Source organism: Paraphaeosphaeria sporulosa, assembly GCF_001642045.1.
Source record: "Paraphaeosphaeria sporulosa strain AP3s5-JAC2a unplaced genomic scaffold CC84scaffold_9, whole genome shotgun sequence".
In the NCBI taxonomy this organism is placed as follows: Eukaryota; Fungi; Ascomycota; class Dothideomycetes; order Pleosporales; family Didymosphaeriaceae; genus Paraphaeosphaeria; species Paraphaeosphaeria sporulosa.
The window spans coordinates 1,386,845-1,412,227 of record NW_017253368.1 but is presented as its reverse complement, the minus strand read 5'-3'; the positions used below and the strand labels follow the sequence as shown (position 1 = coordinate 1,412,227).

Genomic DNA, 25,383 nt, shown 5'->3' with positions numbered 1-25,383 from the left:
CACTGCAGCTGGCGGCTCTGGCCATGCTTCCCCATCCGAGCGCTCGCTAACGTGAACTGAGTCGCCACCAGTATTGGCCAGGACCAGGGCTGGTACTCTGAGCATCGCGTCCCTTTTCAACGCTATGCCAGGGCTGCCTGCCTGGTAGAGCATCGGAGCACCTGCGATAAGTGGAGAAGTTGTGAACGTAACCGGCTGCAGAATCGAGAAGTGCACGATGGGAGTGCACAGTTCCACATTGTGCGCTATTTGGCTAGGCATCGGTACCAGGCCGTTAGCCCACTGCCCTTACCGTAGTCGACCATCTAGTGAACCCCTCTCCGATTTCTTCATTTAGGCGCGCAAACCGCGATATGCTTTTCTGTTTTGAAACGACGCGTAAGAAAACCGGAGCGGGCGGGGTAGAGGCTGTGCCTCGAGACAATCGTTGAGGACTTGTGCATTGACGAACTTCCGTTCGCACTTTTCTATCCCACCATATGCAGGTGCCGTCAGAAACTGAATTCTGACCTAACGCAACAGATCACATCTCGCCTCAAGGACGCCGTTTACATTTGCTGCTTCGACATGGACGCATGTCGCAAAAGAGTCTTGCCGTCTCACTAGTTCTCTTGCCGCTGCAGTCAGCACAAGCCCGCATTCTCGTCAACCCACGCCGCCTTTACATGTGCAGTATCCGGCCCGGGTCTCGAACGGGTCATCAAGCTACCCACAAGAATTGTCTCCGTCAGGACTATCAGCATTGGCAAGGGCATCTTGTCTGACCATGCTCCCGCTCTGTAATATGACTCAAGGTTGTCGATGCTGCTTTCCAAGGGAGACTTGAGCTGACTGCTTCGAATACCTTCGATGTCAACCATCGCCTATCGGGACATGCTGGGCACGTCACGATTATTCAATCGTGCATCTGTCTTTTGGGAACGGCTGCAGGAGGCTGCAGCCCTTGTTGCCGCGACAGTGCCATCTCCATTTGGTGCAGTTTCATCCCGGCCCAGTCTCTGCAGAGCGTGCCATGTACGTTCGCTTGGAAGTCGAAGACTTTGGGAGGCACTCGGGCGCTGCTGACAGCCCTCGGCATGCCGACCTGCAGAAGACTCTTACGCGGTCCGAAAGATGTCTGGGTCCATGATTCGTGAGGGTAAACGACCTGAGCCGTAAGACGATCGATATGTGGTAGATCCTATGCCATGTCTATTGGTGGCCATGGACCTTTTGAGATGCGGGCTGGTGCCCTAGACTGCAATGCGGAGGCAGAATTCCCTGGACTACTAGCTCGCTTTATGCATCTTGAACGGTGCGCCTTCTTCCGTCGCGGGAGCTATTCGCGGCGGGATGGGCACGGCTCGGCAGTGGGTGCATTGCCTGATCTAAACCCCACCGTGTACCTCAGGGAAAGCGATGCTAGCTTGCATAATCAGCCAGTTGTGGCGATGAAGCGACTCGGCTTGTGCAAGTATGCACAGCTGAATGCACATTTCCCCTCGCTATGCTAGAGGCAGTGGAAGTACACCGTGGGACAACTTGCGGGTATATCGCCCCGTCAGTTCGTGCTTTCTAGAGATATTTTGTTGTTCCGCTCGATGCTGACCATTGAGTTCGGTTTGATCGCCTGTCATTCGTGCCGTGAGCAACATGATTTTCACTCCGAGGTCGAGGGTTCGAAGAGAGGATTGGTGGCATTCCAACTCTCGAAGTGCCGGAGAGCACATGGTCCGGCTCTACGATCCCACAAGATGCGGCTTTCCGTCCAAGATTGAGCTTGATGGCGTGGGCCGACAAGACTGGACCGCACGGATGCATGTGACGACGACTGAGGCAGGGCCACTCACCGATCAGGCCGAGGAGCAGACTCGTAGCGATGGAGCCAGAACTCTGGGTGTATGTATGCAAGTTTTTCACCGATGCGGGAAGCTCTCCGGGCCCAGAGTAAGATCTAAACGGTATACACCGACGTAAAAACGCTGCTTCACGAGTGTGTCTGTGTAAGTGAACCTTGAAAGGACCCTGCGCTACGTGCATTGCATCTATACGTAGCAGATAACGCCCAACGATCCAGTCTGTATAATTAAGCGCACTTTGTCTGGGTACCAATGCATACGGATCGACCGATCAGGCTGTGCGGTTGCTCCACGGCGGTGCCATACATCCGACAAGCAAGGTATGAGAATGGCGTCGAAGGAGGGTGGTCATTTTAGTTGACAAGACCAGGCATGAGCGGATGCTATTGTGAGTTGCGGTAGCATGGTTGAGGTTGGAGATGTTGGGGAAGATGTCCTCACAAGCGGAGGACAACGAGGAAGGAGTACCTGAACGCCGCGGCTGAGGACTCGATGATCAACTTAGCAGTCTAGACAGGCGTCAACTAGGCAATGTCTACTAAATCCGGTGGGCTATCTATGATGCGTATGTGCGCCGGGTCGATGTTGCTCGACAACGCGCGGACAAAATGAACCCCAGACAAGGAAGGGGCCCTCGACACCACCACAAGAAGCGCTGAAGTTCAGCAATGGATGGCTCAAAGGGTTGTGACCTCATGATGATCAAATTAATGCCTCGCAAACTCCTTCCATAACAATGCCACTTCACCCCAGTTCTCAGCTCCACTTGACCGGCTGGCACTTGGCAGGCGCAACGAGTGCATATGTTTTGGTGTTGAGGACTGCGAGTGCTGTCCGACCAGAGCTTGTCTGTGAAACACAGCGCAAGGGCATCATGGGACGCAAATCGCTCTCGCTTACAAGGCGTTGTGTGCAAAGCGATTGCCACGTCGACAAGTTTCGCCCTCGGAGAAGAGTAAACGGACGCCACTCGTCATGCTTGCAAGCAGAGAGGGCAGGTGCCTGACACCCAGCAGCAACCAACGGCAACATGGCTCTTGTGAGCACCCAGGTCGGCATCGCTGCGTACATGGCCACGTCTGCGCCATGTTTGTAGCTGACATGGATCACCTAGGGAGGTAAGGGCAAGGCCAACTCGGGGTCGGATCCATAGCATCCAAGACAAGATTCACAGCATGAGGGGATAGTACCACTGGTACGGAATCAATGTTAGTCAAGACACGGTGGAATATGTCTCAGCTAAGCGAGAGGGAAGTCTCTCCTTCTACCAAGAAGATATATCCACTTTGTCATCTCTCACGCGGTGGACGGTCTTGTTTGAATCTCTGCCTGATATGAGTCGAACAGCACCCTAGGTGGAATTGCCGTGGTGGGGATTTTAGTCTCGAAGATGATCTATGTATTCATGTCGCAGCCCTAACCCTCTATGTCGCATTACCCGGGCATCATTATATCAACCGTATCTCATCAGAAATCATGCTCTTAGACCAGGTAGCGCTTCCAGGCTTTGCGTTGAATGTATTTGTTGTTTGACTCGTCGACAGCCACCTCGAATTTCTCCCATCGCGCATCCTGCCCAGCACCAATGATCAGGAACTCATTGTTGGATATCCACCCAAGGAGGCCCTTCGTGGGGACACGTTCCGGGGAAAACTTGCTGAGGACCTCCTTTGTGGCAGCCTTTGATTGTGAGCTCCAACCGCCCATTTCATCCCCCATCTCGAAGCGGGTTGAGGCGCTGGAGTAGGTGTCGGATAACGGACCAGGGAGAAACGGAATCTTCGAAAAGATGCCGTATTTGTGTTTCTTGGGATCGATATCCGTCTTGGTCTGAACGCCGTTTGGAAGATCGAAGACGTGAACGGTGGACTTGTCAGACGTTACAGCAAGCATACTGTCGCACGGCGAGAAAGCGATTGAGAAAACGGCAGCTTCATCTATCCCACGACGAAACTCGCCGAGCTTTGTGCCGGATTCTACAGCGTACAGCCGGATGATAGTGCCTTTCTCGCTCGCGGTGGCCACCTTGTCAGCCGTCTTGTTCAGAGCGACGGCGCGCAGATGGCCGGTGTGCGCATTAATGAGAGTAACACGCGGGTTAAGGTTGCCATCGACAAGCCTGACAAGCCGGACCTGGCCGGCTTGTGCGCCAGGCATTGCCACGATATTCTTCTCGAAGGAGCACAGCCCAAATGGGTTTTCCGCTGTCTCGTACGTATGGATTTTCTGCGCAGGGTTTCCCATTCTGTATGCGACCACTTGGTAGGGTAGGACTACGACTAGAAACTCCTTGGTGGCGCGAACGCGAAGTACGGGCGCCTTCAGCTCGAGCGAGCCAGAGACTTGTTGTATCTGGTCGTTCCAGATTTGTATCTGTACAAGTCAGCCTCCAGCAAGATCGGGAATCCTCGCGGCGACATCCTACCTTGTTCGACGGGAAGTGCGGCGATCTGCCTCCTCCGGCCAGAATGATGAAGTTTGTAGTGCCGACCATATCAGCGCAGCCGAGACCGCCGCTGAGGTCTGATCGAAGTCAGAGAATGTAGGTAGTTGCGCAAGCGAGTACAGTACCTCGACCTATCTTTGCTTCGCATGTTGCCGCCCGAAACACTGTACCTATTAGCGGAGGGCCTCGTAATCAATGTGGTATTCTACCTTTGAAACCGTGCTCGTGTGCGACGGAGAAGAAGGTATTGTTCTCGTTGAACGCGGCAGCCAGAGCAAAGGGCTGTTGGGTCGGATCAAGAACTGGCCGGGTGTTCATGGTCAACTACGTGTATGCGTATGTCTGTAGGGGTATTCTAGGGTCACCTGTGGGCGACAAGCTGCGAGGTGGGGTGCCGGAGCTGAGGCTGAGTTCGGAGTGGCCTGGAGGTCGGCGTGAGAGACCGTAAAGGAAGGGCAGGCATCATGTCCAGTCCATGTCCCCAGCAGTCGTGGCAAAGAAGGATGGTGAAGGCCGGCGTGGGGTGAAGCGTCCCACGGTGATGCCATGTCATGCGCCCAAGCTCCCGCGCCTCGATTCGAACTTGGCTCAATCGAGGCAGCAGCTGTAGCACGTGAGAGCTGCAACGTCGAGCTGCACATCAATACGTTGAGTGTTCTCGCCAGTTGAAGACGTGTGGAATCCAGCAAATTCTCCGCCATCGAGTGGATAGAAATTCACAGCGAATTGTCGGCGGCTGCGGAAGCTACCATGGTTGCATGCCCCAACCGCGGCTGGTGTATCTGGGGAAGCTGCCCGCTTCGAATCGCGCGTCGACAGTTCACCACCACCGCGCGCAGGCAACACGTAGAACAGAAATGTACCAGAGAAGCTGTGGGGTGTCAATGCACAATGACTTTGTTTGTGAATCAATCAAATGCGTTTCAACCTGTGCGGTCGCGGCTGCAGGGTCGCGGCTAAGATGGGGCTAGCATGATGGGGAGCGGCGACCGGGGGCTCTCCCGCTAGCGAGCCCCTTTGCATTGCGCAGGAGAAGCTGCCAACGTCCCAAATTTCCTGACAACACCTCCGCTCCACGCCCCATCGCGCCGACGTCCATCAGACTCACGCCCGCCTTGTCCCATACACCACGCGTGGGCTGACCCTTCTGCACACCCGCCCGCACACCGCCGCCGGCACCTCACAACAAACATGTCTTCGGTACAGCAGCCCCCCAACACCCTGAGAGCTTGCGGCACACGCCAAACATGCCGCGCCTGCCTCGACCTCGCCCATTGAGTGCCGCGCTAATGCCATTGTAGATACTCAAGGCGCGCAGGAAGAAGAATGTCAAGAAGGGAATCCAGTTCTGCCTGATGGTCTGCGGTGCCTCAGGAACAGGTACGAGACCCTATTGGCACCCATTGCGTGGACGCGGCACTAACACAGCTGTGACTAGGCCGGACGACGTTCGTAAACACGCTCTGCGGCAAGCAGGTGCTCGAGCACAAGGACACCGAGGACGCGAACACGGCCCACGTCGAGGAGGGTGTCAAGATCTCGCCCGTCACCGTCGGTCCGTCTGCATCCATGACCCACCACGCCCTGCTTGTTACTGACTGCCAGCAGAGCTCGATGAGGAAGGCACCCGCATTTCGCTTACCATCGTCGACACGCCCGGCTTCGGCGACCAGATCGACAATGAGGCCAGGTATACTACCACCCGCCCCTGTGCAACGACGCAGCTTACATTGGACGCAGTTTCTCAGAGATCGTCGGATACCTCGAGAGGCAGTACGACGATATTCTTGCCGAGGAGAGCCGTATCAAGCGTAACCCCCGTTTCCGCGACAACCGTGTGCACGTGCTGTTGTACTTCATCACCCCCACCGGCCACGGGTACGTCTTCTGATACCACCAATGCGACCGTTCTAACAACGCCCAGTCTCCGCGAACTCGATATCGAGCTTATGAAGCGCCTCTCTCCCCGTGTCAACGTCATCCCCGTCATCGGCAAGGCCGACTCGCTGACCCCTGCCGAACTCGCCGAGTCGAAGAAGCTTGTCATGGAGGACATTGAGCACTACCGCATCCCCGTGTACAACTTCCCGTACGACATTGAAGAGGATGACGAGGACACTGTTGAGGAGAACGCCGAGCTTCGTGGTCTGATGCCCTTCGCCATAGTCGGCTCAGAGGATGTCATTGAGGTCAACGGCCGCCGGGTGCGTGCCCGACAGTACCCATGGGGTATCGTCGAAGTCGACAACCCGCGTCACTCGGACTTCTTGGCAGTGCGAAGCGCCCTGCTTCACAGCCATCTGGCGGATCTCAAGGAGATTACGCACGATTTCCTGTACGAGAACTACCGTACGGAGAAGCTTAGCAAGAGCGTCGAGGGTGGTGATGCTGCGTAAGTTCAGCCCTAGCCTCACTTTTTGCTGATACTGACCATTTGAAGCAACTCGTCGATGAACCCTGAAGATCTTGCCAGTCAGTCCGTGCGCCTGAAGGAAGAGCAACTGCGTCGTGAGGAGGAGAAGCTCCGTGAGATCGAAGTCAAGGTGCAGCGCGAGATTAACGAGAAGCGACAGGAGCTGTTGGCCCGTGAGAGCCAGCTGAAAGAAATCGAAGCCCGCATGAACAGGGAGCATAGCGGTCACCTAGAACGACAGCAGCAAGAGCAGCAGGAGGCCGACGAGGCGTAAAGAGATGTCGAGCACGATGGGGCAGCGCAGGGTCGTCATATGAATCCACCTCCAGGGGCGTATGATGTGATATCGTTCGCGGTTATATATCAGGAGCAAAATCTGTGCTGCAACGGGCGTTGGTAATGGTCGGCTTGCACTGCGGATATCGAAGGGCACGGGGATGATAGCCATTGGGGATATTTATTCTTCGCTCCCCGAGGGTCACTTTTGTTACCAGGTAATCGTCACGACCTGACACCCTTCTCTTATGTTTTCTTACTTCGATATCTATTCCCCCTTTTGCATTCCATGTAGGAACTAGTAATCCATTTTGATCGACTAATAGAACCCCGGTGGTCCATTGGTTTCTGCTTGTCTTGAAATCGATGTTAGAAGGGCAGCTGCACCAAATGCACTATGCTTGGAGATGTTGCGTGGCGATGCGACGTGAGCAAGTGTACACAGTCTCAACGAAAAAGGGTGTCTCTGCCCCAAAATGAAAGAACTACCTTGGGATTCATTGCACTCAGTAGCTGCTCGGCACCAGCGAATTTGCCCAGTCTTCTATATTGACATAGCCATTCCCATCCTTATCCCCCATCGCATCGTTGGCGTTCACATCAAACCCAAACTGCGTCTCCGCCGCGTCGGGAATCCCATCGCCGTCCGTGTCCACGGGCTTCGCGCCGCCAGAGACGGTGCCTACGCCCCCCATCGCCGCCTCGTCGCTGATCGTCGCGCCGGTCTTGCCCCAGCTCTGCACTTGCGCGATGAGCGCCTTGTCCACGGCGTCGCGGACGAGACTCGCGCCCGCCTTGCCGGTCACGTAGCTGAGTGCGTCCGGGGGGCTGAGGATCTTGGATGGGCCCGGGAAGGCGAATTTCGCGGGCTGGATGGCGACGCCGCCGTAGTTTGCACTCGTCGCAGCGAGCGCAGCGCCATCCAGCTTGCCGTTCTTGTCGGCGTCGTAGAAGTTGTTTTCGACGTAGGCCTTGAACTCTGCGTTGCCCCGCGTGAAGGCCGTCACGCTGGTGCTCGGGCCAGAGACAAAGTAGTTCCCGATGATGTGCGCGTTGCTCTCCCCCGCGGAGTCGCCGGCAATGTACCCGCCGCCGCCGCCCCAGTTGTAGACGACGTTGTTGGAGAAGTCGTTTGTGCCTTTGACTTTGGGGTTGCGGGTTTTGTTGTCGATGTAGAGGTTGCGGAAGAGGGAGATGCCGTTGCCCAAGGCGGTCTGTATGAGGCCGCCGCAGGAGTGCGTTTCGAGGCCCTGCCCGATGATGCTGTTTTGGATGGTGATGTTGCCGACATCGCTCCCTGAGATGGAGAAGGTCTCGTCGCGGCCCCAGGTCACGCTCACGTGGTCGAAGATCATGTTGCTGCCTTCGGCGATGGTGATTGCGTCCTTGCCCGAGGTCCCGCCCTTGCCCATGCGGATGCGGATGTAGCGCACGATGGCGTCGTCGGCGTTGCTGAAGGACCAACCATTGCCGTAGACGGTGATGCCATCCCCTGGCGCTGTTTGTCCCAAGATGGTGATGCGTTTTGAGACGACGATGCGGTCGGTGATTTTAATGACGCCGCCCACGGCGAAGACGATAATGCGGTCAGTTTTAGAAACTGCATCGCGGAGGGACCCGGTGCCGGAGTCGTTGAGGTTGGTCACGATATAGACGGAGCCTTTGCGGCCGCCGATAGCGTTGCGGCCGAAGCCTTCGGCGCCAGGGAAGGCGAGGCCGAGGGCGGATGGGATGAGGAAGAGGAGGGGAAGGAGTTGCATCTTGAGGCGGGAAACGATTGTTCAATGATTGCGAACCTCTGGATTGATGCTGGGTGGGCCTATATTATATAGGTGTAGAAAGTAGGCGGCTAATTGGCTTCGCTGCTTTACAGAACCCGCAATGCTTTGAGGAGAAACCTGGAGATCATCCCTTTCATATTGCATAGTGGAATTTCGCTCGATTCGGGGTGATGTTGTTGCGGTCAAGGCGAGGTGCCTTAATCTACATGCGGGAGAAAATCTGGGGTTGGATGTCCTCCAATCATAGATAGGTGTCGTTGGAAACACCTGAAACGACATTAGTACAAAAGTGTATGGTGGAAGCGGACGCGTACTGAATGGCGGGGTCGCCATCTCCATCGAGAAACAATGTTCCGATTCGCAATGTTGGAAATATCAATTCCGTCCAGGTCCAGCGTTCATGCGGTTTGCTTCCATGCGTCTAATAGCAAGGAACCACCAGCTATCGCTCCTAGCAGGCCGACACCCCAGTCGCTAAGGAAGCCCTTCTCTTCTTCAACGCTCCAATGCAGCGTCATGGGCATGTATGCGATATTGCTCACTGCGTCTCTCCACCAGACCCACCGTTCCCTCCTCTTCTGCTCCATCAACAGCTTGCCCTCCTTCTCGCCATCCCCTACGACGTCTTTCTCTGTTTCGCTCGCCAATTTCCCGTCTCCATAGTATCTCAGCACGCCAACTCTGACCAATTCTAGCGCAACATGCGCAGCCCAAAACCTGCTACTCCACACCCACCATGCGCCCTCTCTCGTCTTCCCAGCCTCCCCACTCCACGCGTCGCTCGTCAGCACGCCCTTGCTCGCGAGGTACGCGCCGTTCTCCAGCACCTGGAACAACACCAAACTCCCAATCTGCGCCCACGTAATCCTCCTCACCGCCCTCTCCTTCGCCCCGGCCTCTGTACCCAGCGGCGCATTCCACAGCCCCCTCGCCCACATATACAGCCCTGCAAGTCCCCACATGCGCACAAAGATGCGGAAGTCTCCAATTACGGCAGCAAGCGCTTTAGACCCTGTCGCTACCTGGGAAAGCAGCTTCTCGCTTGACGGTGTGGGCAGTGTCGCCACGAGGGTCTCGCCTGGGAGCAGGACATCCTCAGCTTTGTTGGCGATCGAGGACGCGAGGGACACCAGGCGGTGGGTGAGGAAGCGCGAGAGCAGGGCGGCGAGGAGCTCGAGGGTGTAGCCGAGGGTGCCGAGGAGGGCGTCGGTGGAAGCTGGGCTTTCGAGGAGGGCGGAGAGGCGCACGAGGAAACGGTCATGACGGTGCACGTGGAGGGCGAGGGAGCGGAGGGCTTGAATGCGTATACGTTGGACTGCTGAGGGTGTCGTGCGGGTTGGAGGGTTTGACTTGGAGGGCGACGATGCGGGCTTGGGCGTGGCAGAAGGAATGGTGGTGGATGCGGGCCGTTCATCGGACGCCATGGCGAACTGTGGAATTGGATTGATTGGAAGGCCAAGAATCAACAGTTTCTTTACATCTGAAGACAGTCTGCGAATTATGGACAGCAGGCCTGGAGCATGCGGCTCCGATATGGCTGCGGTGCAGCGGCGCGATTTAAGCGTCGACGGGTGCGGCGTGTTTCCGCGCCTAGTGGTTGTTGCTGGACCCTGTTATCGCTGTCACCAACCGCCTCTGCTGTCATCACGGGCGTCGTGTGCGCACCGAGGCTTCGCCATGGCGCTTTCCGCAGCTTGAATCGAGCGACACGACCAAGCCTGGAATGCTAAGGCTACCCCAGAACAATCAGGGAAACATGAGACACGCCCTAGGTCCAACCGAGCCCCGCGCCCAAGCTCCCATATCTCCACGCTGCACCCCCACATCCGCTGTCCATCTTGCCAGTACTCGCTGAGCTGTAATTCACACGCACAACCCTTCCTCTCTCAAGCTACCCACAATGCCATCCCGTCGCCCAACCTACCCCCTGGCGCACTCCTTCCGCCACAAGCCCCGGCGCGTCCCCCTCGTTCTGCGCTTCACAAAGGGCTCGATCCACAGCATCGTCTTCATCCCCGTGCTCCTGCACTCTCTCTTCACAGTCCTCATCGTCTACCTCGACACTCGCGTCCTCGAATCCCTCGGCCTTCCCTCTACAATCATCCCGTCTCTATCCATTGTTGTGGGTTTGATGCTCGTCTTCCGCAACTCCACCTCCTACGACCGCTTCTGGACCGGCCGCAACTGCCTCACGACCATTGGGACCAGCGTGCGGAATCTGGCGCGCATCGTGCTAGTCAACGCGAAAGTGAAGGAGGCAGCTTTGGGAGATTCGGGGCTGGGACAGGGCAATGGGAGGTTGGGCGAGGCCGAGAAGAGGGATACAGAGCATGTGCTCAAGGTGCTGATTGCGGTGCTGTACGCCATCAAGCACAATCTGCGCGCCGAGTTCAACATCCCACCTGCTTCACTCGAGGCGGCGCCTGTGTTCGACGCGCATTCTACGCCTGTGTCGCGGAGGCCGAGTTATACAGATCGGCCTACGCCGGCGTCGGAGGATGTCGGGGAGAATGGGCTGGTTGATGGGGACGGGCTTCACCAGCCAAAGGACGTATATCGTTCTCTACTTCCGGACGGCCTGCGGGGATATGAAGACGAGGGTCTGAGTCTCCCGCTGCAGCTCAGCGTGCTCATCGAGTCCTTCATCCGCCGCGGCGTCGACCGCGGCTGGTTCCACGCCCCGCTCGCCTCGCAGATGACCGTCCAGATCAACTCCCTCGTCGACGCGTACGGCCGTATGGAAACCATCCGCTCGACCCCGATCCCAGTTGCCCATCTGTAAGCCACTCTGCCCCCCTACCTTGGTCGTGGGACATCTCTAATAGAGGCACCTAGCATCCACCAAAAACAAGTCCTTGCCCTCTTCACTTGCGTGCTGCCTTTTGCCATCGTCGACGACTACGTCTGGTGGTCCGTTCCCATTGTTGCTATCGTTGCCTTCACGTTGTACGGCATCGAAGGGATTGGCCAGCAGCTTGAGGATCCCTTCGGCTACGACAGGAACGACATCAAGATGGATGGCATCATCGAAGACACGCGGCGTGAGGTTCTAACGCTGCTGGCTGAGTGGCAGAAGGCGCAGGGCGATGCTGAAGACGAAGGCGCGCATTTGGGCGGCATGTTCACTTGATCGCCGGGGTGGATGATTTGATGAAGTACGATCTGCACGGTATTTGGCGGGCTCGTGTTGTTGCGTTTAAACGTCTGATTTTCAAGCGTGGAGTCCAATACCCAGTGTTGATGTTGCTGAACAGATGTGTAGTACAAGGTGAATAAAGCTGCCGATCCGAGACATTAGGTCTAGAAATCTAAGAACCTGTGTTACCAAACCAACAACACTCGCCCATCGCAGCATACACGCCGACTGATCCCAAATCCCTCCGCACACAGCAAGACTCGGCTTTACTCACCAGTCCTGCCATTTTCCGAACGTCCCGGATCTGGCTCGGACACGCAGGTGTCGCTAGCTCCTCGGTCAACCTCGCCCAGCACCACCTTGCCATATAACAAGCGCCATTTACGCATTCTGGACAGCTCGCTCGCAAGTGACCAGGCGGTTCGTACGAGGTGGGGCTGTGAACATGCTGTTGTTCGAAATAGCCATGGTACCCTCCGCATGACCTCAAGCGCATAACAAACTGATAGACATCAAGCTTGAGCCTCCACAATACACATAAGTATCGTATTTTCCTTCTGTCGGTCCTTGCTTGCTCTATTGTCTGCTAGTTCTCTACATTCCCCCTTGCAGCACATCTTTGCATTTGTGTACCATAACACACTCTACATCATTATGTCGTGGCAACCACCATCCGACTATGCGACCCGTCCCGTCACCATCCTAGGTGCAGGCGTACTAGGCCGCCGCATCGGTGAGAAATTCACTTTCTGTATTCCCTCTTGCATGGGCTCACTCGTTTCCCAGCATGCACCTGGGCCGCCGCCGGCTACAACGTGCACATCCGCGACCCTAGCGCCGCCCAACTCACCCAATGCGCCTCCTACTTTGAGTCAAACATCGGAACCTACAAGCAGAAAACATCTTCGTCGACAACAGGAACCATTTCCACCTTCGCAGATCTTGAACCCGCCGTAGCAACCGCCTGGCTCATCGTCGAAGCTGTCCCCGAAGTCCTGGACCTAAAAACCAAGACCTTCACCGCCCTCGAGGCACACGCACCCCGCGATGCCCTCCTCGCCACGAATTCCTCCTCCTACAAGTCCTCCGAAATGCTCTCCGGCCTCGTCTCCCCCACCACCGCATCCCGCATCCTCAACACGCACTACTACATGCCGCCCGCCAACATGGTCGTCGAGCTCATGACGTGCGGCCACACACATGCCCCCATCTTCCCCTTCCTCGCCGCGCGCCTCCGCGAAACCGGCGCCGCGCCCTACACGGCGCGCGTCGAGTCCACGGGCTTCATCTTCAACCGGCTCTGGGCCGCCGTGAAGCGCGAGACGCTGGCCATCCTGTCCGAAGGCGTGTCCACCCCCGAAGAAATCGACGCCCTGTGGACCGACATGTTTGTCCGCGGGCAAGCGACGCCGTGTCGGCTCATGGACCAGGTGGGGCTCGATACCGTGGCGTTTATCGAGGCGCATTATGTAGCTGAGCGCGGACTCGATGATGAACATACGGTTCGATACTTGGAGAGGGAGTTCATTGCGAAGGGGCGGCTGGGTGATAAGAGTGGGAAGGGGGGGTTGTATCCTCCCCAGGGAGAGGGTGGGGTTGGGGAGAAGGGGAGCGAGCAGCCGTGATCTTGTATCGAGCAGCGCTGGGCGAGCAGTTTGAGCACGGTGCAAGTCTTATACAGGTCTATTGTGCGCATGTTGTTGTTTGGCTAGTATACCATTGCGCGCGTGTTTGGAGCTGGGTGCAGATTGATTTGTCAACTGTTTACTATTGCCAGATTCTTTAGTTGAACCAAGTGTATGCAGGCGTGCTTACGTACGCCTCTAGAGGTCTACGATCTCCGTACAACGCTGCAAAGCGGGCCTTCGGGAAATGTGGGTCTGTCAACCATCCTGCTGGGTACACGATGACGGCATAGAGCACTTCGCAGATCGCAGCTGTCAGTATCTATTTCCATTTCTGTCTGCTCAGATCATGTACGAGATACCCAATGCCACGGCTCTTCGTCCACTCTCATCCATCCAATCCCGGCAACACAACAGGCGCGTATCCGCCTGCACTTCGAGACCAGCCACTCGGCATCTGGCGCGCAAAGTAGAGACTACACAAATGACTCAGGACGAAAACAATGAGACATTACCACATGAATGCTCTTTCCGAAAAATGCTGTTAAAGACAGGCGCACGTCTCGTTCGTAACCAGAATGCCCAACGCCAACGCCAGAAAATGCCCAAACGAGATGATGATGTGAACGATTCAAACTTGAAATGTCAGACGTCAGCCTGCATTTGGTTATCTGAGCGGGCTACGCGTCGCGGAAGCGCTGCCCAGCAGCTCGTCCTGTGCTGCCACTGCCATCGAGCACAAAGGGTCCAGCATCGTTGCGTGGCGTCATAGGACCTTCTGGGGCGCCGTTCGGACTCAACCCGTCTGAGCTGTTCGACGACCTGTTTTGGAGTGGCGTAAGACCGACGCTCTCGTTTGCTGCTATGACGTTGATGGCTACTGGTTGTGTGACTGACGAAGACGCAAACGGAGCTGGACTTCGTTGCGGGGTGGAAGGGTCGACTGTCGATTCGCTCGTAACCCGAGTCACAGAGTCTGAGATGCTAATGTTCGAGATGGCGGCTTCCAGATCGCCAAAGCTGATATGACTGCCGGCAAGCGCATTGAGTGCATTAGTGGAGGCTTTGGGCGTGACGTGGCGGTCCTCCTGCGAGGATGCGCCGTTTGTCTTGACTTCGCCGTTCTCCTGCGCAGGTTCCTCTTCCCACTCATCGAAATCCACCGGATCATCGACATCCGCTTCCAAGTCGGTCACTGCGCGGCAATTGGGACACAAGAAGTTTGGATACGTAGGGCCGTTGAGGATTGGGCGGATACACTTGTAATGCCACACGTGTGAACAGGGTGCAACGAAGAGCGATTGACACGGCTGCACGGATGAGTACGAGTTTCACAAGTGTGGTCACACATGGACATACCGCAATAGACATGAGACAAATAGAGCATTCGGAAGTATGGGTCGAAGCGTTGTCGCCGTCTTTCTTGGCCTTGCCGAGGTTTCGCAGTCGCTGGTGGGTTTGTTTACTGCAGCTGTTAGCAGCATTAGCATGGAGGCACTGTGTCACTCACTTGAACGCATTAAGAGCCTGCTGCCACCCGCGATTGCACTCTATCCTGATCTTGACACAGCGGAAAATCATCTCCTCGCCGCCGCGGAAATCTATTCCCAGCTGGATGATGTCGCCATCCTTGAGCTTGAACGGCTTGCTCTCCTGGTTCGGCTGACTTAATCGGATGTGGTTGAGAAAGGTGCCGGAAGAGCTTTTGACGTCCTTGATCCACCATTCGCCATTCTTGCACCACAGCTCACAATGCTTTCGGCTCACGACCTTGGACTTGAAGCCTACGGCGGCAGCCGAGGGCTGGTCTTTGGGAACGTCGGGCAGCACGTCCCTCTCCGAATAGCGCCCAACTTTTATCACAGCCGACTCGTCGGGGAGTGTCCGGTTGATGGTGGAAAACGAGAGCGACGGTCTCGCGGCGCGTGGGTCCTGGTGCATGATGAAGCGTATCGACGGGAGGTCTTTCATCGCCGGGGCTTCGCTCGGGGTGGGCTGGTCGGCTTGGCTGGAGGCCATGGTGGGCGTCGTGGGGATGGGGCCGGAATGGTTCCTGACGGTGAGCTGCGGCGCTGCCGTTTCTGCGCGCGTGCGGGTCATGGTTGGGGAAGGAAGCGCAGGCAGCGGGGGCGGGTGCGAAGCGGCCTCTGGGGCGGTGTGGGTGCGCGAGGCGCTGGGGCGGGCGTGGTGGTGGTCGGGTGCCGATGCCGACGCAGCAGGCGGCGATATGGGCGGGGTTGCAGTCGCAGTCGCAGCGGGTGCGCGACCTTTTGTCTGCGGTGCCGGTGAGGGCTGGTGGCGCTGCCCCTCGTGGTCGTGGGCGCTGTTTGCAGCGGCGCCTGGGGCAGGCGGCTGTTGGTGCGTGGTGTGGGTGTGGGAGTGGTAGTGCCTGAGGAGCGCGCGCAGGGCACTGGGTCGATCCGGCGGCGACGAGGCAAGTGGTGTCGCTGGGGGAGCTGCGGACGGGGCTGTAAACATGAGGTGGGCGGTGGCACCGTCACAGGCGGACTCCACGCCGGCGGTGAATGCGTGCGGTGAATGCGTGCGGGTGCGGGGCGACAGCCGTTTGGGCTCGGGGGCGAGCGCGATATTTGGCAGCAGAGCAGGACGTGAAGCACTGCACGTCTTGACGGCTGGGGGCAAGCGGCCAAGCAAGCAAACGAGGAGACGCCCAAGAGTCAGCGGCCTGGACCGCGTGCCCGCCTGTCACGAGTACGGCAGCGCGATAGCGAGTCCGCGGGAACAGACACAGTCAGACCAGCCCTCACACGCGCCCCAGCGGCTTGGAGACCAGACTGCAGACCACAGAGGTGGGGTCCATGGCGCTGCGCAGAAGGGACTCAGCCTTGCGACCGCACAGAACGAGCGTTCAGTGCCAGGCATGCACGACAGGCCAAGTCTGCCCAGCTGTCGCCAGACCTTCTGCCGATAAGAACTGCGCTGCTCAAACACGTGTCCCGCAAGTCCGCTTCTTCCAGCGCTGGCTTTCCAGCAGGTTCAAGAGACGGCCTTGTCTGCGTCGGCACAGTCGCACGCGAGCGCCGAACGCCTGTTCGTTGCGCAGCGAGCCACCCAGGATACGCCCAACGCAGTCTGCCTGAGTGCGAAGTCTGGTCCCAGAAGACAAAGCCTTTGTCTCCCAGCGTGGGAGGTCCGAACCACGGGACGCTGAGTTTCACGCTGCCCGTCAAACCTTGGTGATCCTTCATGCATTGCCCTCTGACGTCTGCCTCAGGGCCTCAGGCACCGGCACGCCATGCTCGGCGCAGATCCCGAAGCCAGGCAAATGCCAAGCCCGCCATGTGATTATGTCATCTTGAGTTTTTCGAAACAACGCCATTGCCATCTCCTGTTGATGCCGCATCGCTCCGCACACCGCACCCTATAATGTTGAGGCCGCGATCAATCAGACCACTGTCGCGGGGACTCGGCCAAGCCTCTGCCTCTCTTACAAAAGCTGCATCATGCGCAGGTAGACGCGGGCTGGCAACGGTGGTCGCCGAGGAGAAGGTTAGCTTCCGACTGCGAGTGGCCCACCATCTTGCTAATGTTCGCAGGATCCTGTGGAACTCGACCAAATCACAACCCTGCCTAATGGCATCCGCGTCGCGACCGAGGCCCTTCCCGGTCACTTTTCCGGTGTTGGTGTCTATGTCGACGCCGGTTCGAGATACGAAAACGACGCGCTGCGGGGCGTGAGCCACATCATAGACCGCCTCGCGTTCAAGTCAACAACCTCCAAGACTGGCCTCCAAATCGCAGAGGCCGCTGAGCAACTAGGCGGCAACATCCAGTGTGCATCGTCGCGCGAGTCACTCATGTACCAGGCCGCCACCTTCAACTCCGCCGTACCGACCACCGTGGGCCTTCTCGCCGATACCATCCGCAACCCAGTCGTCACCGAGGAAGAGGTCCAGCAGCAGCTGGAGACGGCCGACTACGAGATTGGCGAGATATGGTCGAAGCCGGAGCTGATTCTACCCGAGTTAGTACACATGGCGGCTTACAAGGATAACACCCTGGGCAATCCGCTGCTGTGCCCGAAAGAGAGGTTACCTCACATTAACCGCGCAGTGGTGGAGGCATATCGCAAGGAGTTTTACAAGCCGGAGAGAATGGTTCTTGCGTTTGCTGGCGTAGAGCACGCAGAGGCTGTCCGCCTAGCAGAGCAACATTTCGGCGACATGGAAAAAGGCACCGGGCCCTCACTCGTTGGCATTGGCGAGGAAAGCACCATTACAGAACAACCGACCTTCACAGCATCGCACCCCACACCAACCGGCGCTCCTCCGCAATCTTCGAAGCTCCTCTCCAAGATACCCTTTTTCAAGAATCTCTCCACCTCCGCAACGTCGAACGCTTCCGTGAACACATCCTTCGATCTCAACTTCCCTCCGATAGATACGTCCATCCCGTCGCACTACACCGGCGGCTTCCTCACCCTCCCTCCGATTCCCCCTCCGCTAAACCCCTATCTTCCTCGTCTCTCGCACATCCACATCGCTTTCGAAGCACTTCCCATCTCCTCGCCCGACATCTACGCGCTCGCGACGCTCCAAACACTCTTAGGTGGTGGCGGCTCATTCAGCGCCGGTGGCCCAGGCAAGGGCATGTACTCGCGCCTCTACACCAACGTGCTCAACCAGCATGGCTGGATTGAGTCGTGCATCGCCTTCAACCACTCGTACACCGACTCCGGGCTCTTCGGCATCGCAGCCTCGTGCGCGCCAGCACAGGTGGCTCAGATGCTTGAAGTCATGTGCCGCGAGCTGAGCGCGCTCGGCTCAGAGACGGGTTACGCCGTCTTAAGAGACCAGGAGGTGCAGCGCGCAAAGAATCAGCTCAGGTCCAGTCTCCTCATGAACCTCGAGTCGCGGATGGTGGAGCTCGAGGATCTCGGCAGGCAGGTTCAGGTGCACGGCCGCAAAGTCGGCGTCAAGGAGATGTGCGCCAAGATTGAGGCGGTCACTGTCCAGGATCTGCGTAGGGTCGCGCGGCAAGTGTTTGGCGGCGAAGTAAAGAATGCAGGCGAGGGGAGCGGGGCACCGACTGTAGTGCTGCAGGAGGGCGAGATGGAGGGGCTCAAGAGGAAGGACCTCTCGTGGGATGAGATACAGACGAGGATCGCCAGGTGGAAGCTGGGCAAGAGGTAGATGTGCAACGCATGGGACGGAGCTGTACGATGTGCATTGCGGGTGTATAATGGCTGGGCTTGTGTATTATATGTGTGGCATTTGAAGTGAGCACGGCATGGATGCTTCGATATGTAGAATACTGTATGCCGCTGATGAATGAAGCGTCGCTTACCTGACCGTACTACTGCGCCATTTGAGCTCTCCAACAAGAACGCAGCCACCGCAAAGCCCAACTCAACATAGTGTTGTCGCTGTGTACCACACTGTGCATTACTCTGTCTACCAACTCTCGCTTCTGTCACTGAACCTCCTGCTGACCGCATGCGTCTGCTCTGCACATACTATTTTCCATCCTCTCTATTCTTCTTTTTAAGGCACTGTTTCCATAATTACCACATTCACTCTCTAAGTTTGTATTCCCTATTCACCTTCACTACTCACCTTCACCATTCACTAATGACATGCACAGTCCCTCGCATGGCCAGCCTAAGCCAAGCGACGCCCCACCAAGCTTACGCTGCGAGAGCTATCGCTCCGACAACACTTAATTAGACCCAACTCCGAGTTCTCCTGTCGCTTTCGCGACCGCGGATCATCAAAAACAGGGCGCTATCCTCACCACGTTCTCGAGCAAAATTACTTTTCCAGAGGAGAACTCATAGACAGCTTAAACCCAAGTGTTCCGATCCGAACGTAAGATGCGTTGATGTGGGACACTAATTACACTAGCGGGAACGTGCCGGTAGGGAGAAGGCCACGAGGGGTGAGTTATTTAGATAGAAACACTGGATGCCATTCATCAGTAAGGAAGGTGCCACTGAGCCGAGGTTTTGGGGAAGGCCTATTGTTGCGCAACTGTGGTTGGTTTCGATGGGGGATTGACGACCTGACGGCGATGCCTTGCGTGATGGTACTGTGGCGAAGACGTGGATGAAAGTGTAAAGGTGTTTGAGGACAGAGGAAGCGACGGTACAATGATTTAGAGAGGAAACTGCGGTGGACTAATCATCGACGCCGGAGTCGCAGTGTATACAGAGGTGGGAATTCACAAGTGTTTGAGTAGGCGGCTCTTGCGAGCTCCGGCAGTGTACCTTACGGATTCGTGATGGTGCCACCAGCATTGGTAAAGATTGTTGGTCAAGATTCGACCAATCGGCTCTCAATTGTGGCTCCTCGGAAGATGTACGGTACGTTTCCAGTGTTAGCAGGAGTACCTCCGCGCGTAAAAGTGTTGGATACTTATTCAGTCTCTCTCCGTGAGCCCAGCGGGGCTACCCAAAGCAACTGCAGAGTTGTAGGAGACTTGGCGAGCTTCTTGTGGGGTCGGCCGTGGAAGGATAGCCGAATGGTACAGCCCGTTCACAACAGGTCTGGACTCCGGGGTACTTACAGGGGGCGGCAGCGGGCTACACAACTGCGTAGTGTACCGTAGGCCGTGCGGCCACATCGATACTCCGGAGGAAATCCAATGGAGCGAGAGAGATGGTACGCTATGTACGGCACGAGATATGCGACTCAACACGGTCACCTTCCGTGCCCTGGCGGCGCCCCGCCGGTGTCCTCGGTACGGAGGTGGAGATACGCCGTTGCAAATCCGGGGTCAAGGTGTAGGCCTGCTGTGCTTGATGCGGGACAGCATGAGCTTGTCAGTTGCTTGAGGAGATCCTGTTGTATGAATCAGCTCCACTTCAGACCGTGTCGACGCTAGTGTCGACATTTGTAAGTATCAATGAAGCGCCGCTGATTCAGTAGAGGCCACCACGGCTGAGCAAGTTGTCACAGATAATCAAAATATTCTGGAGAAGTCGAGTACGTGATGCATCTACCCAAGCTTGCTTCTGCGGGTACTGGCGGCGTGCTTGATTGCTATACCTTCAAGGTCGGTCCACCCATTTTTTTGCAGATCACTCCGCTCAACGTTTTCAAGATGCTGTCGAAGAGCATTTTGAATCCATGAAGCCCTCTAAATTAGACGGTGTTCAGCACATTGTTCACACAGGTGTGTTGCTGATCGATTGGTCATCCCCATTCCGGTTCGTTCGCCGATACTCTTGTCCATGGTAATACCGGTGAAATGATCAACATTGGTTCCCCACTACTCTCTGTGGGGGTCCCACATTGTTCCAGAATACTCATTTCGCGGCAATGCGGAAGCACCCCGACTTCGGCGGCGCGCTCTTGGATTGCTCCACTGCGGACCGTCTCGACACGACACGTCAATTGCACGTATCGTAGAATTTGGCAGACGCCGATCGAGCCAAACAGAAGTCCTTCCGCTATCCTACAGTCTTCGAACCCAATTTTGCGTTGGCTGCTAGTTTTTCTCTAGTGTAAAGCCCCGTCCGGGCGGCCGTATCCCGCGGAAGAACAGTGACTCCACACCGTCGCCGCGTGTAAGCTAGTTCGACTGAGACGAGAAGGGTCATCGATGCGCAGCATGAATATCCCGCAGTCTGTGAAATCAGGCTTGCCGGCTGATGTTACCCCAGCATTTGTCTACGATGTGGACCTGCTCCACTACGGACCGGTTTGACGCTACTTCCCGTGAATCACTGCACAGTGATCATTCCTACTATCCGTATGGGGGAACGGCGGGGTAAATACGATAAACATCGACATCTATGTCCAACGTGTAAACCAGGGGATCGCTCCTTCTCCTGCTTCCGTGGTCGCTACGTCATGGAGTAGTCGGGCATTGTTGATGTGGAAAATTGTCTGTCAAGTCACCGAGGTAGAAGGCCAGAGGAAGCCGGCCCCACAAAAAGAGCGCCATGGTTGGAGTCCATGAGCAAAGTGGAGGCAGAAATGCGCCGCCTTGACGCGTCCTACGCGGCGCGGTGTGCCAGTCTTGAGGATCCGAAGTAGGTCCGCCGAGGTGGCCGCTTGGATGTCTCGCACCATGCCGCCGCTCTACCTTCCGAGGCCGCTGTTGTCGCAAATTTGCGTTGTTGCTGTACAGCCGTTGTCGCAAGCTGTGCAAGTACCAGGATGCGTCGCGGACAGAAGAACATCTCTCGCGGTACACTTGCAGTCACCACCACGTTTTCTTGTGGCAAATAATTCCCGTAAGCCGATACATCACGGCTGTCGGCCAAAAGGACGGATGCAGGACAGAAGGCGGCACGGCAATCCCGTCGCTGATGGTGCCGAGCGGTGTGGTCGTTGGAGAGGTCGTCGTGCTGAGCTAAGGGTCCGCTAAGACAAAGCGTCCCTTGCAGAATCTGCGCGAACTCCACGCTACTCGCTCTTCCGCTGCCGGCACGTGCAGATGATCGGCGAACCATCAACGGTCGTCGAGCTTATTGATAGGCTGCTGTCATACGGGCCGGAGTCGACCCTCAAGCTATTGCGATCCGTTTCAGCGCCGCCTTTGCCAGTCGCCCAGTCCGATCTGTTTTACCTTGGTCCGCCCAATCACAGACAGATCTCACCAAACCTCACGTTTACGCCTTCCGTCATAAGCAGTCCCTTACCCGACAATGACTTCTGCTCCACGAATTTTCCGGCCCAATCAGCGATGTCATTGGTCTTAGAAATGCAGGAACACGGCACGGGAGGGCCGCACGTCACTGTGCCTGGCCGTTTCTCGCGTGGCCACCATGCGTCGAAGGGCCCTAGAAGAAGCTTGTGCAAAGCCTTCACGCCTCGACGTAGGTGTCGACGCTATCCGCTGGGATCCACTGAAGAAATTTAATCGGATGCCTACTCTGTGTGGTAGTTTACATTGCTAGCATTGAGAGTGGGGCAGATGGGCCACGCAGAGCGCAGCAGTGCCTTCAACCCAAAGTCCGGCCGACCTGCCAGAACATACTTGGGCGTATCTCCGACGTAGCACGCCTGTGGTCCCTCCAGTAAAAGTCTGACCATATCCCGGAGATTGCCCTAGAGGCTCAAACAAAGCGGTTCCGAATAGCATCTGGGCTGAAGTTGCGTGTAGCCGCCTCCACAACCCCAGTCTAGATTTCGCCTCGCCGCCATGCTCTCAGGTATAAAGGTATTTCGTCTTCTCCCTGTTTCCCCAGTGCAAGCATCGATCAGTCTTTCTTCCATTCATACTCCACCACACTCCTTGTCAGGACTCATTCCATTCTTTCCGACTCAGTCAAACCACCACGGTACTTTGTTCTTCATCACAATCCTTCAGAGCCCTTTGCATTATCAAAGAGCTCCACAAGCAGTTGTAACATTTCGACCACCACCTCTACGGTAACACATTTTTCGAGGAACCGGGTTCCCCACACCTTTCGATTCCATACCTTACACAAGATTTGATATCTTCCAACTTCAAGATGTTCTCCAAGATTGCTGCCACTCTCTCTTTGGCTTCGGCCGCCGTTGCCACTGGCGTCTCCATCACTCCCCACGATGCCTACTCTTCCTCCATCGGTGTGCTTGGCTGCCTCATCGACGTTAACCGCGTCGCCTACTGGCCCATGCAGCCCGACTGTAACAACCTTTGCAAGCGTGTCACTGCCAATGGCCGCACTGTCAACCTCCTCCAGATCGACACCTCTGGTGGGGCCTACGACATCAGCTACGATGCCTGGAACTACCTCAACGTCGGTGCCAGTGCTACCGATCAGCCTACCATGGGTGGTGGTATTCCCGCTGAGTTCGAGGATGCTCCCATGAGCGAATGCGCCAGCATCATCAAGACTCCTGATGGCAAGCTCCCCCTGATGGCTGCCAACAGCATCAACACCTACGTCGGCTGCCCTGCCGGTTCCTGGCTCCACGACAACTCCGCTCTGTACAACATCCAGACTAGCGGTTGCAAGTACGGCTACAACGAGGTCTGCACGCTTGACCTTGCCGTCAGCAACCAGCCCTCGTGCCCTCACCAGCTCGGCGCTCAGAACCCGCTCTCCGGCATGGACGTCATGAACATCCAGTACGGTACTGGTGCTCTGGTTGCCTCCCCCATCTAAGTTCCCCCAGACTCAGCCATAACCGGCTTGGAGCATCGGAGCCGGAGTTTGATGACCTGGAGTTTCACATCGGCGTTCTTCACCTTCGTTTTGTAAATATAGATACCACAGACGCACTCGTTGTCGCGCATGCAGAACACACACATAGACTTCAATGTACATTTGAAAAGTTGTTGACAATTCCGCTCGCTTGTGCGTGAACTCTGACAGTAACATCGCAAATTACTTCCCAGATTACAGGATTGCATCGGATCGGATCCAAGGCGCTCAAAAGGGTGTCCGCCGGAGATGAGTAACATGGCTATGAAGTTAACGCTGCATTTAATAGGCAAATGACGCCACGTCCTTCTACCTATTGCGATGCGCAAAAGTCCGACATACGAAGTGTAGATGGGGCATGAGCTCACTTCAGCTGCCTAGCGTTGACTGTTGAGGCTTAGCGCTTACCCTTTCTGAATCAGCATTGTGTATGTAGGAAGTCCGATGGAACGACTTGAGGCAGCGTAGGATCAGGTAAGCTCTTAAACGTCCAATGAAATTGCGGCGTGGTGATTGTTTGTTTCGCTTTGTGAAACATGCGCCGGGCAAGAGTCATTGACGGTGAGGTCACCTAAGCATGGAAGCATACCAAGTCACCGGTAAAGAAGCCCACGTGCAGGAGGCCGGTCTAACGTCCAACTCGGTCTAGATCGGACCCTGTACTGTCCCGCTTCTTGGTACAGTAGTGACCGAAATCGGTTTCCGGTTCCTGCACTCTGGCTATTCTAAGCGCACGGCCGTTTAGAGAAGCGCTTACAGTACTAGATAGGTCTTAGCGTTCGTAGGGGTAGTACCTGTGGCTAAGAATGTGGTGATATCGCGAGCTGTGCCACATGTACCTCTACCTACTTATTATTTACGTATTGCGAAACATCCACAAGGTTAGGGCTGGTACGGTTCGACCGCCCTCCCTGCTAGTGGTGGCAATGGCTGGTGGCAAGTTATGCTTAGTCTTTATCCAATACGGTCATATACTGTACTACACGTAAGCTCCTATATATTAAAGTAGGCCATATATATATAGTTAATTTTGCTCAATCGTCTTTACCTCAACCCAACATTGTTGTCTCTAGGCCCCCTACAAATATGTTTCAAACATTCCGGGCCTCAAGAATCTCAACTATCTTTGTTTGTCCACCCATATGTGCAATTGTAAGCAGAGACATGCCATCTTTGTCCTTATAGTTCTGTTGTGCACCGTAATCGAGAAGCAATTTAACCACTTCCACGTAATCCAAAGCGGCAGGATTGAATAGCGGCGTGTATTTGCCAAGGCCTGTTCCATTGACGTCTACAGCGTTTGTCTCTAGCAGAACTCGGACTGTGTCCGTGTGACCACGAGCGGATGCATGCCACAGCGGAGTTGCGCCTTCAAAGTCTGGTTCATCTGGAGGAACACCTTATTGAGTGAGTTTGAGGACAGCTTCTGCATTTCCTTCCTTTGCAGCCACGCAAAGACTTGCGATTTCAAAGGAACCATTTGTCAAGATACTAGCCTTGGCCCATTGTTCAAAAAGACGAAGAGTACTTTCCTGATCGCTGGCAGCTGCTGACTGTATCACGGCATCAGTAACATCAATGAATGTTATCTAGTGTAGATATTCGATGACTCCCCCACCATCTTTATTGCCTGCAGCTGCGACCACCACTTCTTGCGTGATCCGGACCTCATCTCTGCGCTTTTCAAGAAGCAGTGCCATAACTTTCTCATCAAAGCTTTGAGCGGTAGATACTACCACCTCTTGCGTGATCAGGATCTCGTCTCC

General features: G+C 56.0%; 12 protein-coding genes across 12 annotated transcripts; 6 read left to right on the top strand and 6 right to left on the bottom strand.

Moving 5' to 3' along the window:
* Nucleotides 1-3,320: 3,320 nt before the first annotated feature.
* Nucleotides 3,321-4,602, bottom strand: CC84DRAFT_1220720 (uncharacterized protein; the record flags this gene model as incomplete). Its single annotated transcript, XM_018183193.1, has 4 exons — nucleotides 3,321-4,211; nucleotides 4,264-4,361; nucleotides 4,410-4,448; nucleotides 4,494-4,602. 4 exons carry the CDS (start codon nucleotides 4,600-4,602, stop codon nucleotides 3,321-3,323), a joined length of 1,137 nt encoding a protein of 378 aa, XP_018032760.1.
* Nucleotides 4,459-5,190, bottom strand: CC84DRAFT_1019075 (uncharacterized protein). Its single transcript, XM_018173374.1, has one exon. It carries the CDS (start codon nucleotides 4,983-4,985, stop codon nucleotides 4,605-4,607), a length of 381 nt encoding a protein of 126 aa, XP_018032759.1. The 5' UTR covers nucleotides 4,986-5,190; the 3' UTR covers nucleotides 4,459-4,604.
* A 140-nt stretch (nucleotides 5,191-5,330) lies between these two features.
* On the top strand, nucleotides 5,331-7,422 carry CC84DRAFT_1167444 (neuronal-specific septin-3). Its single transcript, XM_018179180.1, has 7 exons — nucleotides 5,331-5,484; nucleotides 5,586-5,664; nucleotides 5,723-5,839; nucleotides 5,893-5,974; nucleotides 6,025-6,162; nucleotides 6,209-6,676; nucleotides 6,725-7,422. The coding sequence occupies exons 1-7, from the start codon at nucleotides 5,476-5,478 to the stop codon at nucleotides 6,969-6,971; spliced, it is 1,140 nt and encodes a 379-aa protein (XP_018032758.1). The 5' UTR covers nucleotides 5,331-5,475; the 3' UTR covers nucleotides 6,972-7,422.
* CC84DRAFT_1018435 (pectate lyase-like protein) lies at nucleotides 7,199-8,919 on the bottom strand. The gene has a single exon (XM_018173370.1). The coding sequence runs from the start codon at nucleotides 8,731-8,733 to the stop codon at nucleotides 7,480-7,482; it is 1,254 nt and encodes a 417-aa protein (XP_018032757.1). The 5' UTR covers nucleotides 8,734-8,919; the 3' UTR covers nucleotides 7,199-7,479.
* A 24-nt stretch (nucleotides 8,920-8,943) lies between these two features.
* On the bottom strand, nucleotides 8,944-10,416 carry CC84DRAFT_1018407 (uncharacterized protein). Its single transcript, XM_018173369.1, has one exon. It carries the CDS (start codon nucleotides 10,176-10,178, stop codon nucleotides 9,153-9,155), a length of 1,026 nt encoding a protein of 341 aa, XP_018032756.1. The 5' UTR covers nucleotides 10,179-10,416; the 3' UTR covers nucleotides 8,944-9,152.
* Nucleotides 10,417-10,654: 238 nt separating this feature from the next.
* CC84DRAFT_1152795 (uncharacterized protein) lies at nucleotides 10,655-12,130 on the top strand (the record flags this gene model as incomplete). The annotated part of the gene is made up of 3 exons (XM_018176822.1): nucleotides 10,655-11,002; nucleotides 11,042-11,532; nucleotides 11,590-12,130. The coding sequence occupies 3 exons, from the start codon at nucleotides 10,655-10,657 to the stop codon at nucleotides 11,882-11,884; spliced, it is 1,134 nt and encodes a 377-aa protein (XP_018032755.1). The 3' UTR covers nucleotides 11,885-12,130.
* Nucleotides 12,131-12,300: 170 nt separating this feature from the next.
* CC84DRAFT_1126660 (NAD(P)-binding protein) lies at nucleotides 12,301-13,470 on the top strand (the record flags this gene model as incomplete). Its single annotated transcript, XM_018175750.1, has 2 exons — nucleotides 12,301-12,623; nucleotides 12,677-13,470. Coding segments are annotated over exons 1-2 (873 nt in total), but the record flags the coding sequence as incomplete, so codon positions are not given.
* Nucleotides 13,471-14,195: 725 nt separating this feature from the next.
* Nucleotides 14,196-15,615, bottom strand: CC84DRAFT_1098858 (SMAD/FHA domain-containing protein; the record flags this gene model as incomplete). Its single annotated transcript, XM_018174791.1, has 3 exons — nucleotides 14,196-14,825; nucleotides 14,875-14,980; nucleotides 15,026-15,615. The coding sequence occupies 3 exons, from the start codon at nucleotides 15,613-15,615 to the stop codon at nucleotides 14,196-14,198; spliced, it is 1,326 nt and encodes a 441-aa protein (XP_018032753.1).
* Nucleotides 15,616-16,872: 1,257 nt separating this feature from the next.
* On the top strand, nucleotides 16,873-18,829 carry CC84DRAFT_1126654 (uncharacterized protein). Its single transcript, XM_018175749.1, has 2 exons — nucleotides 16,873-17,025; nucleotides 17,073-18,829. Exons 1-2 carry the CDS (start codon nucleotides 16,903-16,905, stop codon nucleotides 18,666-18,668), a joined length of 1,719 nt encoding a protein of 572 aa, XP_018032752.1. The 5' UTR covers nucleotides 16,873-16,902; the 3' UTR covers nucleotides 18,669-18,829.
* Nucleotides 18,830-19,755: 926 nt separating this feature from the next.
* On the top strand, nucleotides 19,756-21,250 carry CC84DRAFT_1208407 (uncharacterized protein; the record flags this gene model as incomplete). The annotated part of the gene is made up of 6 exons (XM_018182160.1): nucleotides 19,756-19,998; nucleotides 20,073-20,257; nucleotides 20,332-20,369; nucleotides 20,578-20,683; nucleotides 20,980-21,043; nucleotides 21,140-21,250. The coding sequence occupies 6 exons, from the start codon at nucleotides 19,756-19,758 to the stop codon at nucleotides 21,248-21,250; spliced, it is 747 nt and encodes a 248-aa protein (XP_018032751.1).
* Nucleotides 21,251-22,678: 1,428 nt separating this feature from the next.
* Nucleotides 22,679-23,728, top strand: CC84DRAFT_1167438 (uncharacterized protein). The gene has a single exon (XM_018179179.1). The coding sequence runs from the start codon at nucleotides 22,940-22,942 to the stop codon at nucleotides 23,576-23,578; it is 639 nt and encodes a 212-aa protein (XP_018032750.1). The 5' UTR covers nucleotides 22,679-22,939; the 3' UTR covers nucleotides 23,579-23,728.
* A 980-nt stretch (nucleotides 23,729-24,708) lies between these two features.
* Nucleotides 24,709-25,017, bottom strand: CC84DRAFT_1098317 (ankyrin; the record flags this gene model as incomplete). Its single annotated transcript, XM_018174762.1, has 1 exon — nucleotides 24,709-25,017. A coding segment is annotated over one exon (309 nt), but the record flags the coding sequence as incomplete, so codon positions are not given.
* Between the last annotated feature and the right edge of the window lie 366 nt (nucleotides 25,018-25,383).

What these genes read in the sequence shown, in the direction of transcription:
- CC84DRAFT_1126654 (XM_018175749.1), top strand. Translation starts at nt 16,903, where the DNA reads ATGTTGAGGCCGCGATCAATCAGACCACTGTCGCGGGGACTCGGCCAA. An exon ending in CGGTGGTCGCCGAGGAGAAG is followed by an intron (nt 17,026 to 17,072) that starts GTTAGCTTCCGA and finishes TAATGTTCGCAG; the next exon opens with GATCCTGTGGAACTCGACCA.
- CC84DRAFT_1019075 (XM_018173374.1), bottom strand. Translation starts at nt 4,985, where the DNA reads ATGGCGGAGAATTTGCTGGATTCCACACGTCTTCAACTGGCGAGAACA.
- CC84DRAFT_1018407 (XM_018173369.1), bottom strand. Translation starts at nt 10,178, where the DNA reads ATGGCGTCCGATGAACGGCCCGCATCCACCACCATTCCTTCTGCCACG.
- CC84DRAFT_1167444 (XM_018179180.1), top strand. An exon ending in CTGCGGTGCCTCAGGAACAG is followed by an intron (nt 5,665 to 5,722) that starts GTACGAGACCCT and finishes AGCTGTGACTAG; the next exon opens with GCCGGACGACGTTCGTAAAC. An exon ending in GATCTCGCCCGTCACCGTCG is followed by an intron (nt 5,840 to 5,892) that starts GTCCGTCTGCAT and finishes GACTGCCAGCAG; the next exon opens with AGCTCGATGAGGAAGGCACC.
- CC84DRAFT_1167438 (XM_018179179.1), top strand. Translation starts at nt 22,940, where the DNA reads ATGTTCTCCAAGATTGCTGCCACTCTCTCTTTGGCTTCGGCCGCCGTT.
- CC84DRAFT_1018435 (XM_018173370.1), bottom strand. Translation starts at nt 8,733, where the DNA reads ATGCAACTCCTTCCCCTCCTCTTCCTCATCCCATCCGCCCTCGGCCTC.